We start from the raw sequence: 20,730 nt of genomic DNA on the forward strand, positions 1-20,730 counted from the left end.
GATACATGAAAAAAAATGATAGTACTATTTACAGAGTTCGCTAGTACAACACATCAAAGATCACAACAATGTAAATATTATTAACTCGAAAAGAGCCTCACAGTTCAGCACTAATCAATAATGTTGCTCACTTCAGTAAATTTATCCAAGCACACAGTTACCTTTTCTAAACACAACCTTATGCAAAGCAATAAGTGTAACCTCTCTTATTTATACATGTGGAGTAGGCCATTAATTAAGTTTACATGGAGAAGTGAGTTCATCACCTATTATGAGCTTGAAGAAGATCTCATCCAAGAACTACAACTTGTTGTACTACTACTTATATTGCTAACTCCGCAATTAAATACTTTGTGATATGACAACTACACTTACTTCAGTTCACCGAGATTAATGACGTTTTGATAGTACATGCTTCGTAGATCGTAGCATAGTAACTGTGCTTCACACCGATATATCTTTTGAACTCTGGAAGTTACAAACTTACAATTGGGTACGGAAAAACTTTACACGTGACAACACCAAAGAAAACCTGTCAAACCATCAACATATTAGCTATAGCCATTGTTAAAAGCCAAACACAAATCAGAAACCGATCCACACGATCAAGGGTGGCATGGAACGAGTCTACAGATATATACTCACCGTGTTTAAATCAAATAGAAGACTTATTGCATATTTGCATGCATTAGTCCTAATTGCAGAATGAAAGAGAAACACTAGTGCCAGTACTAAGCTTATATTTTCGACTCTCCCCATCGCAATCATTTGTTTACCTTTAATTAAAATACCCCTATCAAAGAATCAAAAAGGTAAACAAATGATTGGGTTGCAGGGAGTATATCTTTGTAATAAACAACATTGAACCAATCCCAAACTAATACGAAGATAGATGAGTAAATCATAAACGCATGCAAAAAGAAACATTGTGCTTCATGATCATGTGCCTATCTGAAAAAGATATTCCCTTCGTTCCGCTTATTTGTTTACCTATTCCATATTTGGGTGTTTCATTAATTTGTTTACCGTTCCTTTTTAGGAATATTTTTGAAAGGTAATTTAATCATCCACATAACATATTGTTCACTTGTCAGTCAATAACAACACCCAGAAATGCCTCCCTCCCCATTCTTTGTGCCAAAACCCCAAAGTAAAACAAATGACCGGGAAGGAGGGAGTAGAAATTAGCATTATAGAAACAAAAGTAATGGATAATTGATCTAGATATATAGATAGCAATTATCTTCACCTTGCGTTTCTCTTTTTATTTCTTCTCTTCTTTTTACCCTTATTCTTGCCGTTGTTTTTGCCTTGTTGTTCATCCTCAGCATAAACATAGTTATGATGGTCCAGCATAGAAAGATTGTCAACACAAATATGGGCATCCAGGCATCTAACAAAATCAGCAACCTTGACATTTGTAGTCTCCTTCGTTTCAAGGTCGAGATAAGCAACCTGACGAAAGCAAATCCTAACAAATAATCCCCTGCCACTAGTTGAATAACTGACTATCCTTTCCAAGTGCTCTATAGATTCATGTTTTACAACATTAAAAAGCTTTTTCCATGATCCACCCACGCCATACTCTTCCATGATCCACACATCGCAATCATATAAATAACTGACTAAAAGACACAAGCATCCATCCAAAACTTGTACATTCAGGGAAATGTAATGTTCCACATTGATCTCTGGTATCAAACTGACTAAAAGACACACGCCATACTCTTTTATCACGGGTTCTACCAATTGATATGTTTCCACAAATAATTGAAATTCAATTTCTTGATCTGTATCTTCAATTTTTGGAAACTTATAAAGCTCTTCCGGTAAGCCCTGATCAATGAACTGACAAAATCCTTCAAATTGTATCTGATTAAACCCGGGTATTGTAGACATCAGTTCATTTCCCTCTCGTAACATTTTAACCCAATTCCTCATTTGTTTAAAAATCCCACTTTTTGATCATTCTTTAGTGAATAATAAAGATCGATCTAGCTCGGATAGAATTTATATTCTGTTTACTAGATTAACGAAATGAAGATCTGTAATAAGATGATACCATAATTTGCAGACAACCTTAAATCGTAGCAGAGTTTTTGCGGGCAAGAGTAGGAATATTTCAGTCAGCAAATCAACGGGAAAAGTCGACATTATTATTATTATTCCCTTCGTCCCAATTTCCTTAATCCCAAAATTATCGTCCCCTTTCTAATTCAAAGACAAATACAAGAGAAAAATGTGGCTAGCAGTTGAATTTATCGACAGTGCAGTGCACACACTCTGATTTTCTTCTTCTAACATGTTAACCTGTCAAACAAATACAGTACTTTAATCATTCAAATAATGTCTAAACTACCCAAATTGAAGAGAAAAATCGACACATTTGCACGCGATACGGTTTGTAGGCAGAACAAGGACTTCAAAAACTTTGAATAAAGAGTAAAGCACTAATTAATTTCATTTGGTAACTATAGATTAACTATTTAAAGTTACCCTAATTGCAGATTTGTGATCATTAAAACGAAATTCAACCAAATTAATTGCTACACAATTAATCATATGATTTGATTCAATCAAGAGTAACAACACTAATCAATTTTATCGTCAATTCTAACAAAAACGATACAAAATCCTAATTTTCAATGAGAAACACAGATAATAAATAATCAGATTAAATTATTAGAATATGAATAGTAATAAAAGTGAAGTAATTCATACCTAATTGCGATTTCTGATTAAAATTGCAGAATAAATTCGTGTTAAGGATTTGTTTTTTTTGGTGTTGACCAGAAAGTATCCTCACCGACAAGCGGTTAAAGCCCGATCTCCCGGATCTTCAAGCGATTTAATGGGTTGGCCATCCCAAGTTTGACTTTTTCATTCGCAAGAATCAAGAATCGAACCCCTGACCACTTGTTTAAGAGATGAGAGCCCTTACCACTCACACCAGCCAACTTTGGTCGTGTTAAGGATTTGTAATTGTCATAATTTACCCATTCTTTCAAGTTTCAATCATCTTCCCCAAATAAGCCTAGGACTTTTGGGTAATATGACTTGTTAAATGGGTCATTCGGGTTGGCGTTGGGTCAGGTCACTTTAGTTTCGATTATTATTAAGTCGGAATGTTCTGATATTTTGGGTCAGGACTTTGCCTAAAGAACATTTTGGACCATTTCGAGTTTATCACGCCATTTTGGCTCACTTAGTCACTTTAAATTTATCGAGTCAAGTTTAGGTAACACAATTCACGTCATTTTTGACTCTCGGGTTAAGTCAACTTTCCCGTTCTACTAGGTAATACTCCGTATATCGATTCATATATACACCGTATGTAGTATATCAATTCCGTTGTTACTATTGTTATTTTCCCTACTTTCTCTCCTACCTTGTTATTAATATAACATCTCTCAAAATTATAATTAAGTTAAATACTACTTATAAACCAAATTATGAGACACATTTAATACTACTAGTGTTATTATTGTTGTTACTCTCACTGTTCTCGTTGCTACTATTGTTACTTACACAACTCCCGCTACTACTGTTTTTATTTTCAACTAGATCTGACAAATGATCAACCGGGTCGGGTCAACTCAGGTCAGTCATGTTTCGGGTTTGAAAGAATTCGGATCAAATTAGGTTCGAGTTATTCTCGGGTCTATTATTATCATGTTCTTTATTGATAATAGACAGTTTGAAATAATAAACATTCGAGTTGGCCGGATCATACTGGTTCTAGTCACTTCGGGGTCAGGTTAGTCGGCCCGGATCAATCTTGAAAGGTATACTTTCACCGGTTATAAACCTGTTGAAGCATCAACTTAGTTGTAAACATTGGAATTAAAAGCCAAAGTCGAAATACAACACTGAGAAATCAATTCTACACGATAATGGCATGGATGGCATGGCATGGATTGAGTCTACAAATATTACTTCTACCTTAGAAATCGAAGTACTGGATAATTGAGTAACATAGTAATTAGTTTCACCCTTGAGTTCATCTTTTGTTTATTTCTTTTCTTGTTTTTACCCTTCTTCTTGCCCTTCTTTTTCCTCAACATTAACATATATAGTTGGCATGGTCCAGCATAAGAAGATTTTCTACACAGAGATGGGCATCTTTGCATTCGACAAAATCAGCAACCTTAGACATCTGTAGTCTCCATTGTTTCGAGGTCAAGGTAAGAAACCTTGACATCTGTAGTCTCTATCATTCCGAAGAATTCGGCATAAGCAACCTTACGAGGAGGACCCCTAATAACAAATAACCCCTTGCCACTACTTGAATAGCTGACTATCTTTAGGAAGAACACTCTATATTCATGTTTTACAACATTATAAGTCTTTTTCCATGATCCATACATCGCAACAATCTATATAATTGACTAAAAGACACAAGCGTCCATCCAAAACTGTTACGTTCTTGCAAGTGTAATATTCCACATCAAACTCAGGTAGTGTCAAAGAGCTAAAATTCTCGTCTTGAAAACTAAAAGCAACAATAGGTTGCGGCACACAATCATTAGTCACAATCATAGTCTGACACCCAATGTATTGTTTCATGGAGCAACGCAGGAATAAAATAATAATCATTATGAATAAAATAAGGAAAATGAGAGCCCCTACTCCAGGAATGATTATTGAAGCTATAAATCATGACTCGGCTAAAAGGATTTCGGTTGAAAGGATACGTCTGACCAATTCTAACACATTTGTAGTCCTGAGAGACGGTATCAAACCCAAACCCGAAGTTGAAAACCTCCCTACAGGTTAACTGTTCCTCTACCGGCAACAAAGGGAGTAACCTAGTTGTTTGCGTAGTTGGGTTGTATATAAGTAGCGGGTTTGTTGGACTATTGTGTTATTATTAGATTAACATAATACTTAGTACATATCTTTATTAGCACTAATGTAGCTTTATTATAGGATAACCAAACGTTTGGTTTTACCTAGTTCTAGCTTCCTCTTAGGTTGTATAAATTAGTGAATTCCTTTTGGAACAAGCAGACAACACACGTACAAAACTTCTACTTTGTCCAAATTCTTGTTTGTCAAATTCTATATGGTATCAGTTGGGTTTCGCATTCTCGAATCCTAACCATGTCAGGCGACTTAATACCCAATCCCACGCCGCATATCACCAAACCCGTCTACGCTCTTTCTCATTCCGATGGAGTCTCTGCCAAAATAACTCATGTGGTGTTGACAGGCTCGAATTACACGGAATGGGCTAAAGGTTTCCGTAACGGATTGGGGGCAAAGAGGAAGCTGGGTTTCGTTGATGGTTCCCTCAAGCGACCGGCGGAGGAGTCAGAGGACCTGGACGATTGGTCCACTGCTAACTACACGGTAATTGCTTGGATTTTTAATACTATTGATCCCACAATTCGATCGTCCATATCATATCGCGATACGGCGGTGGAATTATGGGACGATATCCGTTCTCGTTTTTCTCGTGGAAATGGCATAAAGGTGTATCATTTGGAATCGGAAATTTCCGATTGCAAACAAAGAGATGATGAATCTGTCATGGAGTTTTATGGTAGATTAAAGAAACTTTGGGATGATGTCAATGATTATGACGTCCTTCCGTCTTGTGATTGTACCGGTTGTCGGTGTAATATTTCCGTCCAGTTACGCCAGCGTCGTGAAACGAGGCAAACTCGGAAATTTTTAATGGGTTTACTTCCTTGCTATTCAACTGCTCGTTCTAATATCTTGGGTATCACACCGTTACCTTCCTTGGATTCTGTGTACTCTCGTATCGTGCAGGAAGAAGAAGTACACCGTATTACCCAGGAGACTCCCTCGGCCATGGCGCTTGCGGTTCCAAAGAGTGGGCAGGGGACAAAACAGGGGAAGCCACGTCTGAAATGCTCCCACTGTCAGAAACCCGGCCACAGTGAGCCAAACTGTTGGGATAAGTACGGCTATCCGGAGGGTCGTGGGCCACGTTCGGTCTCTGGAACAGGGGCGAGCTCGTCAACTGCTCAAACTAATGCGGTGTTCGGTGAACCCGCCATTGATGCTAATCATATTCGTCTTCATGGTAAGCACGCGGTCACTTGGATTGTCGATACAGGTGCTTCTACACATGTGTGTGGAGATTTTGATCTATTGGTTGAGTGTGTTAAAATCAACCCTCTTGCAGTCGGTTTGCCGAACGGAGCACGCTTAAAAGCCACTCATCGTGGCAAGGCCCGAATTAATTCTGCTTTCACGCTGGATGATGTGCTTTTTGTGCCAACTTTTACTTGCAACCTTTTGTCCGTTTCACAATTGTTAACCTCCCACGATGCGTGTATCAATTTCACTAAAACTTCTTGTATTATTCAGGACCGTATCTTGAAGACGAGGATTGGTGAGGGTGCACTCATAGATGGGCTCTATCATCTGCCTATGGAAAAACCAAGACGTGTCAATGCAATCGAAGCTGCTGGGAATGTCGGTCTATGGCACAAACGGTTAGGGCATCCATCTTTTAAGGCAATGGAGTGTTTTCCGTCAATTAAGAATATTAAGCATTATTTAGATAATAATAAATACTGTGATGTTTGTTTTCGGGCTAAGCAAACTCGATCCATTTTCCCGTTGAGTACTAGTAATGCGGTGCACTTGTTCGAACTCTTGCATTGTGATGTTTGGGGTCCCTATGACCCGAATCAATCTTGTGGGTCACGGTATTTTCTTTCACTTGTCGATGACTATTCCCGTAGTGTGTGGGTTTTTTTGTTCAAATCGAAAGATGAAGTTCCACGACTTATGAGAGAATTTTTCGCCTTAATTATGCGGCAATTTAATTCCACTGTTAAAAGAGTACGGAGTGATAATGGCACGGAGCTTAGACCTTTAATTCCTTATTTTCGAGAACAAGGCATAATTTTCGAAACTTCTATGGTCAAAACCCCACAACAAAATGCTCGAGTTGAGCGAAAGCATCGGCACTTGCTTAATGTTGCTCGGGCTTTGCGTTTTCAGAGTTCGTTGCCAACTAAATTTTGGGGCGAGTGTGTATTAACAGCTGCCCATTTGATAAATAGAACACCGAGTCGCATTCTACATGGCAAAACACCTTTTGAATTACTTTTTGGTAAACCCGCCAATCTTGAGTTGCTACGGGTCTTCGGGTGCTTAGCTTATGCGAAGAATGTCAATCCTACTGACAAATTTGATAGTCGAAGTAGGAAGTGTGTTTTCCTCGGTTATCCGTTTGGTAAAAAGGGTTGGACTTTGTTTGATTTGGAGTCGGGTAAATACTTCCATTCCCGTGATGTTCGCTTTATTGAGGAAATTTTTCCTTATTCAAAAGAAGCAGGAGTCGGGTCGAATGTTTCAAATGATGACACTGTTTTTGTCGAGGAGGAGTTTGTTGTCCCTGATGTCGAGCCTGTTTTTTCTAGTCCCGACTCTCGCGTGGGTGACAGTGGAAGTGGTGTGACTGGTTCTGAGGATGCAGGGGTCGTCGTACCTAGTTCTGATCAGCACGGTAGCACTGCTGCAGGTGGTGCCGTGACTGGGTCTGGTGCAAACAGTGGGCCTGTGTTGGACGCGTTGGAGGACTGCATCGTTACTACTCACAGAGACAGTGCCCCTGTTATTTCTGGTTCTGAAATGAATATTGCAGGGGGTTCGACGGGTGCTAATTTGGGGCGTGGCAAGCGCGAAAAGATCCCGAATAAAAATCACAAAGATTATGTTAAATGGGATTGCATTGACACGGTCTTCAATGAGTCACCCAACACCGCCAATTCCGTCTCAGGTAGCTCTTATCCTTTATCTCACTTTGTGAAATATGATAAATTTTCGCAATCCCACCGTCATTTTCTTGCAGCGATTACTCGGGATATTGAGCCTAGGTCCTTTAAAGAGGCCATGGGCGATGCTAGGTGGAGAAAAGCAATGTCTGACGAAATAATTGCTCTTGAATCTAATAAAACTTGGACTGTGACTGATTTACCGTCTGGGAAAATTCCTATTGGTTGTATGTGGGTGTTTAAAATTAAACACAAATATGATGGTTCCGTTGAACGCTTTAAGGCCCGCCTCGTGGTACTCGGGAATCGTCAGGAAGCCGGTGTTGATTTTAAAGAGACCTTTGCTCCAACGGTTAAAATGGTTACTGTCCGCACTCTTTTAGCCGTAGCCACTATTAAAAAGTGGGAATTACATCAAATGGATGTGCATAATGCCTTTCTTCACGGTGATTTGGTGGAAGAAGTATATATGCGCATGCCGCCTGGCTTTAGTAAAGGATTCGAAGGTAAAGTTTGTCGACTTCACAAGTCTTTATACGGGCTCCGTCAAGCTCCGAGATGTTGGTATGATAAACTTGCTACAGCTTTATCTTCTTATGGTTTTGTTATGAGCGCTTCCGATAATTCACTTTTTACTTTCCGCAAGACTAAAGTTGAGATGCACATACTTATTTATGTGGACGACTTGGTAATAGCTGGCAATGATTCACGTGCTATAGCTGCCTTTAAATCTTACTTAAGCACATGCTTTTATATGAAGGATTTAGGGAAGTTAAAATATTTTTTGGGGCTTGAAGTTGCCCACAGTTCGAAGGGGTTATTCCTTTGTCAACGTAAGTACACCCTCGATTTATTATCCGAGACGGGCCTTCTTGGTTGTAAACCTGCTAGTGTTCCCATGGATGAAAAACACCAACTTGCTCTTGCTAAGGATGCTCCTCTCGACGACGGTACAAGTTATCGAAGGTTGGTGGGTAAATTAATTTACCTTTGTCTTACTCGTCCTGATATTAGTTATTCGGTCCATGTTTTGTCCCAATTCATGCACAAACCGACAGCTACACAATGGGACGCCGCTTACTTTAAGTCGGTCGTTCGTTATTTGAAAAATAATCCGAGGGCAAGGGATTCTTTTTCGCCTCTTCGGTTCTTGACTTGAAGCATATTGTGACGCGGCTTATGCTAGTTGTCCGATTACGCGCCGGTCCATTACTGCTTATTTCGTTTGTATCGGTGGTTCTCCTATTTCTTGGAAAACTAAAAAGCAAGCCACGGTTGCCTTATCTTCCACTGAAGCCGAGTATAGAGCCATGACCGCCGCTACATGTGAAATTTTGTGGTTGAAAGGATTGCTTGAAGGGATGGGAATTCATCTCCCTGCACCTATTCTGTTACACTGCGATAATGAGAGTGCTATGCATATCGCCAACAATCCGGTCTATCATGAAAGGACCAAGCATATAGAGGTCGATTGTCACTTCATTCGTACTCATATTCATAATGGCGTTGTGTTACCATGCTATGTCCATACTCAAGCACAATTGGCTGATATATTAACTAAAGCTTTGGGTCGTCCGCAGTTCATGGTTTTGCTTGACAAGTTGGGCATTTCCGACTCCCATGCTCCAACTTGAGGGGGGGTGTTGGACTATTGTGTTATTATTAGATTAACATAATACTTAGTACATATCTTTATTAGCACTAATGTAGCTTTATTATAGGATAACCAAACGTTTGGTTTTACCTAGTTCTAGCTTCCTCTTAGGTTGTATAAATTAGTGAATTCCTTTTGGAACAAGCAGACAACACACGTACAAAACTTCTACTTTGTCCAAATTCTTGTTTGTCAAATTCTATAGGGTTGTTTTTACTTACCAAAAGACAGAGTAAGCCATTAACTGTACCAATAACTGTAAAACCATCATGATTAGCATTTTCGAAAGGGTATTTATTTGAGCTCATGGATGTTCTCAAAAGTGTCAAAATCAGTCAAATGAAGAATTCGGGTGTTGACAACAAAGTGGAGGTTGGTTTTGGTTGCAAGGGATCGTTGCAAGTGAAGATTAACAAAATGAAGATCTGTAATAAGATGATACCATAATTTGCAGACAACCTTAAATCGTAGCAGAGTTTTTGCAGGCAAGCGGAGGAATATCTCAGTGAGCAACTCAAGGAATTTTTTGGTTAATGAGTGTTAATTAGCAAAATAATTAGATAATAAGGGTTCACTTGAAACTATTTGGGTCTATAGTGTCCACGTCATGACTTTTTATTTTTTTTCCAATTTTTATATGAAACCGCTAAGAAACTTAGCGGCTTTACAAAATGTCATCGTCCAAATATTTGTATCTGTTTTATTTTATTTTTTTTAAAAATTATGAGACACATTTAATACTAGTGTTATTATTGTTGTTACTCTCAGTGTTCTCGTTGCTACTATTGTTACTTACACAACTCCCGCTACTACTGTTTTTATTTTCAACTAGATCTGACAAATGATCAACCGGGTCGGGTCAACTCAGGTCAGTCATGTTTCGGGTTTGAAAGAATTCGGATCAAATTAGGTTCGAGTTATTCTCGGGTCTATTATTATCATGTTCTTTATTGATAATAGACAGTTTGAAATAATAAACATTCGAGTTGGATCATACTGGTTCTAGTCACTTCGGGGTCAGGTTAGTCGGCCCGGATCAATCTTGAAAGGTATACTTTCACCGGTTATAAACCTGTTGAAGCATCAACTTAGTTGTAAACATTGGAATTAAAAGCCAAAGTCGAAATACAACACTGAGAAATAAATTCTACACGATAATGGCATGGATGGCATGGCATGGATTGAGTCTACAAATATTACTTCTACCTTAGAAATCGAAGTACTGGATAATTGAGTAACATAGTAATTAGTTTCACCCTTGAGTTCATCTTTTGTTTATTTCTTTTCTTGTTTTTACCCTTCTTTGCATTTGACAAAATCAGCAACCTTGACATCTGTAGTCTCCATCGTTTTGAGGTCAAGATAAGAAACCTTGACATTTGTAGTGTCTATCATTCCGAAGAATTCGGCATAAGCAACCTTACGAGGAGGACCCCTAATAACAAATAACCCCTTGCCACTACTTGAATAGCTGACTATCTTTAGGAAGAACACTCTATATTCATGTTTTACAACATTATAAGTCTTTTTCCATGATCCATACATCGCAGCAATCTATATAATTGACTAAAAGACACAAGCGTCCATCCAAAACTGTTACGTTCTTGCAATTGTAATATTCCACACCAAACTCGGGTAGTGTCAAAGAGCTAAAATTCTCGTCTTGTAAACTAAAAGCAACAATAGGTTGCGGCACACAATCATAGTCACAATATTTTAATAAGGATCCTGTCAAGAAATTTTTTATGTCCGCCACTGATTATTACTTCGTATTTATTTATTTATCTCCCTCAAATTACAATCAAGCGAAAACTGAGATTAACCCTTCAAAGTTACCCTAATTCTAACCTATACATCATTAAATCGGAATTCAACCAAATTTATTGCTACCCAATTAATCATATGATTGAAACAAAGAAACGGAATTTGATTAAAATGAAAGAGAGTCAACATTAATCAAATTTTGAGCTGTATTGTGTGAGACGGTCTCGTTACATAAAAAGAACGGCTAATTTATAAGCAACAAAAGAATCAGATTAAAGAATTAAAATATGAATAGAAATAGAGGCGAAGTGATTCATACCTAACTCTGATTTCTGACTGGAATTGCAGAAAAACATTCCTCTGTTTATGATTTTTTATAGCCAATAGTTTACTCTTTTTAGTACCTTTTAAATTTTGTTTTATTATCGTCTGACACAGGAAAGTTTGGAATACAGGCTGTCACATCATCACATGCCCTTCTTTGATACTCCTAGTACTTTATCATTGAATTTTAAGACGAGTATCCGTTTTATTTCTAAAACGGATCTAAATACTACCACATGGTACTAAAAAGAAACGACTTTTGGTATTTCTAAAGTAACTTATCATGTAATTTGGTATCTATTTGACCCATGACCCGTCTTAAGGTTTAAGACGGATACCTCCGCCTAAAAAAATTATTTATGTTGAACAATAGTTGAACTTTCTTACAATATCTACTCATTATATTTTTCTGCTTTCAGACGACGCAACAGTTAAAGAAAAGCTAACAATCGTTAGTAAAAAAAAAGCTGCTTTCAGACGAAGCAACATTTAAACAAAAGCTAACAATCTTTAGTTGAGAATAAAAAAAAGTTAAGTAGGGATCCACATTCTAACCTCTTTTGTGAGTTGGATGCACATCTACCAGTTTTCTTAGTTCCATGATTCATTCTGTGGACCTTCATTAGTACATCATTAAGGATTTTCCTTTCACACCCCCCCTCAAGAAGAGAGTGCGGAAATTCCGATTGCTCCCATCTTGCTCAACAAATGCAGATGTTGCTGACTGAAAGGCGCGTTATGCAGGAGGGTAAACCTTTACCGCAAAACCCCCTTCCAATACTTAAGCAAGAGCTCAGTTCTTAATTTCCAAATAACAAAGTACTAAAACAATCAGCACATATATAGTATAGGGATACATGAAAAAAAATGATAGTACTATTTACAGAGTTCGCTAGTACAACACATCAAAGATCACAACAATGTAAATATTATTAACTCGAAAAGAGCCTCACAGTTCAGCACTAATCAATAATGTTGCTCACTTCAGTAAATTTATCCAAGCACACAGTTACCTTTTCTAAACACAACCTTATGCAAAGCAATAAGTGTAACCTCTCTTATTTATACATGTGGAGTAGGCCATTAATTAAGTTTACATGGAGAAGTGAGTTCATCACCTATTATGAGCTTGAAGAAGATCTCATCCAAGAACTACAACTTGTTGTACTACTACTTATATTGCTAACTCCGCAATTAAATACTTTGTGATATGACAACTACACTTACTTCAGTTCACCGAGATTAATGACGTTTTGATAGTACATGCTTCGTAGATCGTAGCATAGTAACTGTGCTTCACACCGATATATCTTTTGAACTCTGGAAGTTACAAACTTACAATTGGGTACGGAAAAACTTTACACGTGACAACACCAAAGAAAACCTGTCAAACCATCAACATATTAGCTATAGCCATTGTTAAAAGCCAAACACAAATCAGAAACCGATCCACACGATCAAGGGTGGCATGGAACGAGTCTACAGATATATACTCACCGTGTTTAAATCAAATAGAAGACTTATTGCATATTTGCATGCATTAGTCCTAATTGCAGAATGAAAGAGAAACACTAGTGCCAGTACTAAGCTTATATTTTCGACTCTCCCCATCGCAATCATTTGTTTACCTTTAATTAAAATACCCCTATCAAAGAATCAAAAAGGTAAACAAATGATTGGGTTGCAGGGAGTATATCTTTGTAATAAACAACATTGAACCAATCCCAAACTAATACGAAGATAGATGAGTAAATCATAAACGCATGCAAAAAGAAACATTGTGCTTCATGATCATGTGCCTATCTGAAAAAGATATTCCCTTCGTTCCGCTTATTTGTTTACCTATTCCATATTTGGGTGTTTCATTAATTTGTTTACCGTTCCTTTTTAGGAATATTTTTGAAAGGTAATTTAATCATCCACATAACATATTGTTCACTTGTCACCAATAACAACACCCGAAATGCCTCCTCCCCATTCTTTGTGCCAAAACCCCAAAGTAAAACAAATGACCGGGAAGGAGGGAGTAGAAATTAGCATTATAGAAACAAAAGTAATGGATAATTGATCTAGATATATAGATAGCAATTATCTTCACCTTGCGTTTCTCTTTTTATTTCTTCTCTTCTTTTTACCCTTATTCTTGCCGTTGTTTTTGCCTTGTTGTTCATCCTCAGCATAAACATAGTTATGATGGTCCAGCATAGAAAGATTGTCAACACAAATATGGGCATCCAGGCATCTAACAAAATCAGCAACCTTGACATTTGTAGTCTCCTTCGTTTCAAGGTCGAGATAAGCAACCTGACGAAAGCAAATCCTAACAAATAATCCCCTGCCACTAGTTGAATAACTGACTATCCTTTCCAAGTGCTCTATAGATTCATGTTTTACAACATTAAAAAGCTTTTTCCATGACCCAGCCACGCCATACTCTTCCATGATCCATACATCGCAATCATATAAATAACTGACTAAAAGACACAAGCATCCATCCAAAACTGCTACATTCAGGGCAATGTACTGATCCACATCAAACTCTGGTAGTGCCAAAGAGCTAAACTTCTCGTCTTGTAAACTAAAAGCGACAATAGGTCGCGGCACACGATCATCGCCTGAACCAGCTCCAACCCAATGTATTGTTTCATGGAGCAACGCATTGCTCTCATAATGATTATAAAAAAAATATGGAACATCAGGGCCTTTTTTCCAGAAATGATTATTAAAGCTATAAACCATGACTCGACAATAATAAGAATTTGGGTCGTTAGAATAAGTCTGACCAATCCTAACACATTTGTAGTCCTGAGAGACGGAATCAAACCCAAAGCCATAGTAGAAACTCCCATGAGGGTAAGCTAATTGTTCCTCTGTAGGCAACCAAGGGAGTAACCTATTTGTTTGCGTAGTTGGGTTGTATATCATTATCTGGTAGTATTCAAATTCGTAAAGGCAAAGTAAGCCATTACATGTACCAACCACACCAACACCACCATGATCAGGATGCTTGAAAGGGTAATCGAGCTCACGGATGTTCTCAAAAGTGTCGAAATCAGTCAAATGAAGCATTGGGGTTCTAACAACAAAGTGGAGGTTGGTTTTGGTTACAAGGGATCGTTGCAAATGAAGATTAACAAAATGAAGATCTGTAATAAGATGATACCATAATTTGCAGACAACCTTAAATCGTAGCAGAGTTTTTGCGGGCAATAGTAGGAATATCTCAGTCAGCAAATCAACGGGAAAAGTCGACATTATTATTATTCCCTTCGTCCCAATTTCCTTAATCCCAAAATTATCGTCCCCTTTCTAGTAAAAAGACAAATACAAGAGAAAAATGTGGCTCACAGTTGAATTTACTGACAATGCACTCTGAATTTCCTCTCCTAACATGTTAACCTGTCAAACAAATACAATACTTTAATCATTCAAATACAATCGACTATCGTTCTGTTGAAAGACCACATGCCTTACTTGACTCATTAGTCATTCCTACTCCTTCCGTCACAATCAATAGTTTACACTTGCTTTATTTCCCCCTCACAAAATAAAGCAAGTGTAAATTAGTCACGGAACAGAGGGAGTATGAAATAATGTCCAAACTACCCAAATTGAAGAGAAAAATCGACATAATTATGCACGAAACGGGTTGCAGGCAGAATCATTTAGTTGATGAATCCAACTTTAAACTTTTCATTTCGTAACTATAGATTTCAACTATTTAAAGTTACCCAAATTGCAGAACTGTGATCATGAAAACGAAATTCAACCAAATTAATTGTTACCCAATTAAGCATATGATTTGATTAAATAAAGAGTAACAACACTAATCAATTTTCAATGAGAAACACAGATTACAAAAGGATCAGATTAGAATATGAATAGTAATAAAAGTGAAGTAATTCATACCTAATTGCGATTTCTGATTAAAATTGCAGAATAAATTCTTGTTAAGGATTTGTTATTTTTACCCATTTTTCAGAAACTTAAGTGATTGATAAACAGAAATTTATTCCCCAAAATAATCCTTGGAATTTCAAGGTGTTTCGGGTTGGGGTTTGGTCAGGTCGGGTCATACGGTTTGGATTATTTTTAGGAGCTCTAAAATGGACGTCAAGTCCTACTCCATATCACAAGGAAAAACGGTTAATTCCGTTGAAAAGGTATCAGATTTTAACTACATTTTGAAAAACTTTACTTCGAGAAAAAAGGAACATACACTAGATGTATTACCTCATATTTTACATGTTTTTGAGCATCTGTGTATTTTTTCTGAGCTTATTACCACAAACTTTATTTGTTTTTGAGCGTATGTGTATTTTTTCTGAGCTTATTAAAGTTTATAAGTTAAATTTTAATTTTTTTTCCTGTCAAAACTCAAATTAACAAAGTTTGTAATGTTTTTGAATTTTATTGTAATTTTTTGAGCTTAATGTTTTGTAAATGAACTCAAAAACTTTAAAGTAAAACTCATAATTTTTAAAACAAAACTCAAAAAATGCTCAAAAACTATAAAACTGGTGGTAATACATCGGATGTATAAATATATAATCCACTTACCGCTTTACTGCGGATGAGTGTTTCTACTTTCTAGTAGCCCCTTAATTCCCGCCATTAATCAAGTTTACCCAGACAAGTGAAATTCACCTGTTGTAACTTGTAAGCTTAAAGATCTCATCCAAGAACTTGTACTACAACGTTTTGATAACGTACAAGTAAACATTGTTGCCGTCACAGTGTCACACTGATATATCGTCTGAACTCTTGCAATTACAATTAACTCGGGAAAAACTTTTTAAGTGTTACAACTCCAAAGGAAACATGTCAAAGCATCAACTTAGCTATAACCATTGTTCAAAGCCAAAGTCGAGATACAACTCGGAAATCAATGTACAGGAAAGGGTCGCATGGATCCAGTCTACAGAAACAACTTGTTAAGGTGATGCCAAATTTGATGCCGCTAGTACTCGCTGTATACAATCCAAACAGAAGACGTATTGCATGCATCTGTACTAACGTCTGCAAAATGAAGAAGAAACACTGGCGTCAGTACTAAACTTATACAACAATATACGTGACAATGCTACTTCTATGGGCTGTCTTACAAAAGATCAAAATTCGTAACTAAAGTCGCTTTTGCCATTTCAACTATTACAAAGAACGTGCTTCGTGATCATGTACCTTGAGTTTTTTTTTTTTATTTCTTGTCTTCTTTTTTACCCTTCTTCTTGCCCTCGTTTCTGCCAAACATAGTTGGTATGATCCAGCATAAGAAGATTTTCTACACAGAGATGGGCATCTAGGCATCTGAAAAAATCAGCAACCTTGACATTTGTAGTTTCCATCGTTTCGAGGTCTAGATAAGCAACCTGAAGAGGAGAAATTCTAACAAATAATCCCTTGCCACTACTTGAATAACAGATTATTCTGTCCACGTGCTCTATAAATATACGCAGTACAACCTTAAAAAGCTTTTTCCATGATCCCGACACTCCATATTCTTCCATGATCCATACATCGCAATCACCTAAGTAACTGACTAAAAAACACAAGCATCCATCCAAAACTTGTACAGTCAAGGAACTGTAATGTTCCGCATTAAACTCTGGTAGTGTCAAAGAGCTAAAACTCTCGTCTTGTAAACTAAAAGCGACAATAGGTCGCGGCATACGATCATCGCCTGAACCAGCTCCAACCCAATGCATTGTTTCATGGAGCAACGCATCGCTCCTATAATGATTATAAAAAAAATACGGAACATCGGGGCCCCTTCTCCAGGAATGATTATTGAAGCTATAAACCATGACTCGACAATAATAAGAATCTGGGTCGCTAGAATAGGTCTGACCAATCCTAACACATTTGTAGTCCTGAGAGACGGTATCAAACCCAAAACCAAAATTGAAACGCCCATGAGGGTAAGCTAACTGTTCCTCTACAGGCAACCAAGGGAGTAACCTATTTGTTTGCGTAGTTGGGTTGTATATAATTAGCTGGAAGTACTCACTTTCAAGAAGACAGAGTAAGCCATTACATGTACCAACCACGTCAACGCCACCATGCTCAGGATGCTTGAAAGGGTAATCGAGCTCACGGATGTTCTCAAAAGTGTCGAAATCAGTCAAATGAAGCATTGGGGTTCTGATGACAAAATGGAGGTTGGTTTTGGTTGCAAGGGATCGTTGCAAATGAAGATTAACAAAATGAAGATCTCTAATAAGATGATACCATAATTTGCAGACAACCGCACATCGTAGCAAAGTTTTTGCGGGCAAGAGTAATAATATTTCGGTGAGTAAATCAATGGGAAAAGTCGACATTATTAATACTCTCTCCGTCCCAATTTCTTTAACCTGTCAAACAAATACAATATTTTAATCATTTGGCTTGCCACCCAAATTAAAGAGAAAAAATCGTCGCCTTTGTGCACGAAACAGTTTGCAAGCACAACAATGTCTTCAAAAACTTCGAATTAGTTGGTGAAACAAACTTTAAACTTTTCATTTGTAAACTATAGATTGGCTAATACGTCGTTTTTTCAGTCTCAGTGGCATACATAGAACAACCTGGAAATTCATTGGCAGATTTATGTACAACATTTCATGTTCCCGGGTAACCCAAAAACCAGTTCATAGACTATACATATGAGTAGTACCTCTTATTGTTTATTTTCTGAGCTTTATAAAGTTTTTGAGCATATTTACTAAAACATTACACTAAAAGCTAAAAAACTATAGTTATAAATGGTAATATGCTCAGAAAAAATGCTTATATGCTCAAAACTACAAGGTATGAGGTACTACCTCAGATGCGTAATCATTTTTCTCCCCGAAAATGAAATGTTTTTTATTTATTTTGACATTTTGTGCAATTTTCAGGCTACTAAAAATCAAATTTATACTTATCTTAATCAGGCTACTGATTATTTAATTATTTATTTATCTTCCTCAAATTACAATCAAGCGAAAACCCAGATTAACCATTTAAAGTTACCCTAATTCCAGACCTGTGATCACTAAATCGAAATTCAAACAAATTTATTGCTACCCATTATGCATGATTGAAAAAGAAACAGAATTTGCTTAAAAAAAAGAGTAAAACATTGATCAATTATATCGTCAATTCTAACAAAAACAATACAAATCCCCAATTTTCAATAAGAAACACAGATAACAAAATAATCAGAATAAGAATATGAATATGAATAGAAGTGAATTGATTCATACCTAATTGCGATTTCTGATTAGAATTGCAGGATAAAAACACAATTAACCCATTTTTTAGAACATTAATCCCAATTTCACTAATCTCCCAGAAATAATCCTAGGAATTTTACGGTGTAAATAGGTGGCAATAGTTTGGGTAAATGGGTTATTCGGGTTGGGCTTAGTTGGGTCGGATCACATGGTTTGGGTTATTTTTAGGTCGGGATGTTCCGGGTCGTTTGGATCATTTGGGTCAAGATTTGTCCTAAAGAAGTTATTTTGGGTCATTTTGAGTCTATTGGGTCATTTTAGCGCACTTCCGAGTCTATTAAGTCAAGTTTGAGCCACACTATTCAGGTTATTTTTGGGTCTCGAGTAGACCTGTTAAAATAAACCCGAACACGGAAAACCAATTGAAAATAACTGAATTGATAACCAATCGAACATCCAGTATGAGTAGCTTGAATAGTACCCAAATCAATCTGAATCGATCCGAAGCGGAATCGAATTCAACAATAATCAAACAATATCTGAACCTGAATAACCCTATAAATTATTACATTCAAATTGAAAAGTACGAGGAGGTCAATCTTCCTTATTATACATGGTCTAAGGTATCTTTAAGCTAAATTTTTTACCTTGGCTCAAGAAAATTATGACTCAAAACTCAACTGAAGTGATAATGACCTGAGCTGAACTGCACCCAACTCGAAAACAACATAAATCGATTAAAATGGCTAACCCAAATAAACCTTGCGAAATGGAATTGAAACTGAAACTTAAGTCCACATGATTTATACTGAACCAACTTAACTCGATCCGAAATCGAACTGAATGACACATTTGCCAGGTTTTATGTCGTGTTTATTTTCGCAGTACGCATTTTACTCGTTGTAGTACACTATTTCCCAAATTGCCCTCGCCATTCCCCCACTCTCCTCCTCTCTCTCTCTCTCTCTCTCTCTCTCTCTCTCTCTCTTTCTTCTTCTTCTTCTTAATATTACTGTCAAGTTATACTGCATAGATAGATTTCTGGAAAAATAAACGTGAAATAAAATGTACTGGAAGAATTTTGACAAGAAAATGGGAAAAATTACGGAAAAAGAACAACAATTATGTTTGAATACATATCAATCAATCATTGCACTGCAAAATTATGTTGCTTCCCCTACCATAATTACCGACTAGCCATCATATTAGGTTCAATAATTCATAATTGATGAATCAATTACTACATTTTATGCATTCAAATCAAAGAAATTGGATTGATTTGAAAAGTTTCTGTAGAGTAATTAGGAATTGGGAGAATAGGGTTTTTTGAGCTTTTTTTATTGAAGGGTAGTAAATGGAAAGTTTTGTGAAAAAAGTACTGTAATGAGTAAAAAATGTACTGCGAAAATAAATTACCTTAGCATTGTAATCATAGGAAAATAATATAATTGAAACGGAGTATTAACATTTAAGATTTCATTATATATAAATAGATTGATGTTTCTCATATCTTACTTAACCCAAATCGAATAAGAATATGAACATAAATAAAAGTGAAGTAATTCACCTAACTAGTCATAAATTAGTGCAAAATGCACATGTTTTCTTTATAAATTTGTGATATAGAATACTCAGACATTTATATAATTCCTCCGTAATTACATGATGTTCCCAGTTGACTTTTTAAGATCAATATTCGCAAACTTTAACCGTAAATATAGTTATGACTTATGAAACATTACGACAAGATATAAAGTTATTTATTTTTGCTCAAAGAATTCCGTGAAAAAAAGTATAGATCAATTTCTGCGACGAAATCAGATCTTAAATACTGTACATTTAAAAAAAAAACATTATTGCTCAACAAGGACGAGCATTTCTACCAGCGAGCGTTTCTACTATCCTCTTTATTCCTGCCATTAACCAAGTTTACCTGGACAAGTGAAATTCACCTCTTATATGCCTAAAGATAATCTCATCCAGTATATCATCTGAACTCTTGCAGTTACGATTAACTCGTCAAAAACTTTACGCG

At 36.7% G+C, this 20,730-nt stretch overlaps 2 protein-coding genes and 2 long non-coding RNA genes across 4 annotated transcripts; all 4 read right to left on the reverse strand.

Annotated features, from left to right (window-relative positions):
* Positions 1 to 1,733, reverse strand: LOC141657781 (uncharacterized). The gene is made up of 2 exons (XR_012548865.1): positions 1,250 to 1,733; positions 1 to 532 (listed from the first exon to the last, which is right to left on the reverse strand). It is a non-coding gene; the product is annotated as an uncharacterized LOC141657781 (long non-coding RNA).
* A 2,078-nt stretch (positions 1,734 to 3,811) lies between these two features.
* Positions 3,812 to 10,069, reverse strand: LOC141656224 (uncharacterized). The gene is made up of 2 exons (XR_012548431.1): positions 9,854 to 10,069; positions 3,812 to 4,257 (listed from the first exon to the last, which is right to left on the reverse strand). It is a non-coding gene; the product is annotated as an uncharacterized LOC141656224 (long non-coding RNA).
* A 2,282-nt stretch (positions 10,070 to 12,351) lies between these two features.
* Positions 12,352 to 15,542, reverse strand: LOC141657782 (F-box protein CPR1-like). Its single transcript, XM_074465122.1, has 3 exons — positions 15,409 to 15,542; positions 13,598 to 14,898; positions 12,352 to 12,883 (listed from the first exon to the last, which is right to left on the reverse strand). Exons 2-3 carry the CDS (start codon positions 14,752 to 14,754, stop codon positions 12,835 to 12,837), a joined length of 1,206 nt encoding a protein of 401 aa, XP_074321223.1. The 5' UTR covers positions 14,755 to 14,898; positions 15,409 to 15,542; the 3' UTR covers positions 12,352 to 12,834.
* Positions 15,543 to 16,353: 811 nt separating this feature from the next.
* Positions 16,354 to 18,851, reverse strand: LOC141657785 (F-box protein CPR1-like). Its single transcript, XM_074465124.1, has 3 exons — positions 18,726 to 18,851; positions 16,681 to 17,852; positions 16,354 to 16,518 (listed from the first exon to the last, which is right to left on the reverse strand). The coding sequence occupies exon 2, from the start codon at positions 17,817 to 17,819 to the stop codon at positions 16,716 to 16,718; it is 1,104 nt and encodes a 367-aa protein (XP_074321225.1). The 5' UTR covers positions 17,820 to 17,852; positions 18,726 to 18,851; the 3' UTR covers positions 16,354 to 16,518; positions 16,681 to 16,715.
* Positions 18,852 to 20,730: the final 1,879 nt, after the last annotated feature.

Source organism: Silene latifolia, chromosome 5 (assembly GCF_048544455.1).
Source record: "Silene latifolia isolate original U9 population chromosome 5, ASM4854445v1, whole genome shotgun sequence".
Taxonomy (NCBI): Eukaryota; Viridiplantae; Streptophyta; class Magnoliopsida; order Caryophyllales; family Caryophyllaceae; genus Silene; species Silene latifolia.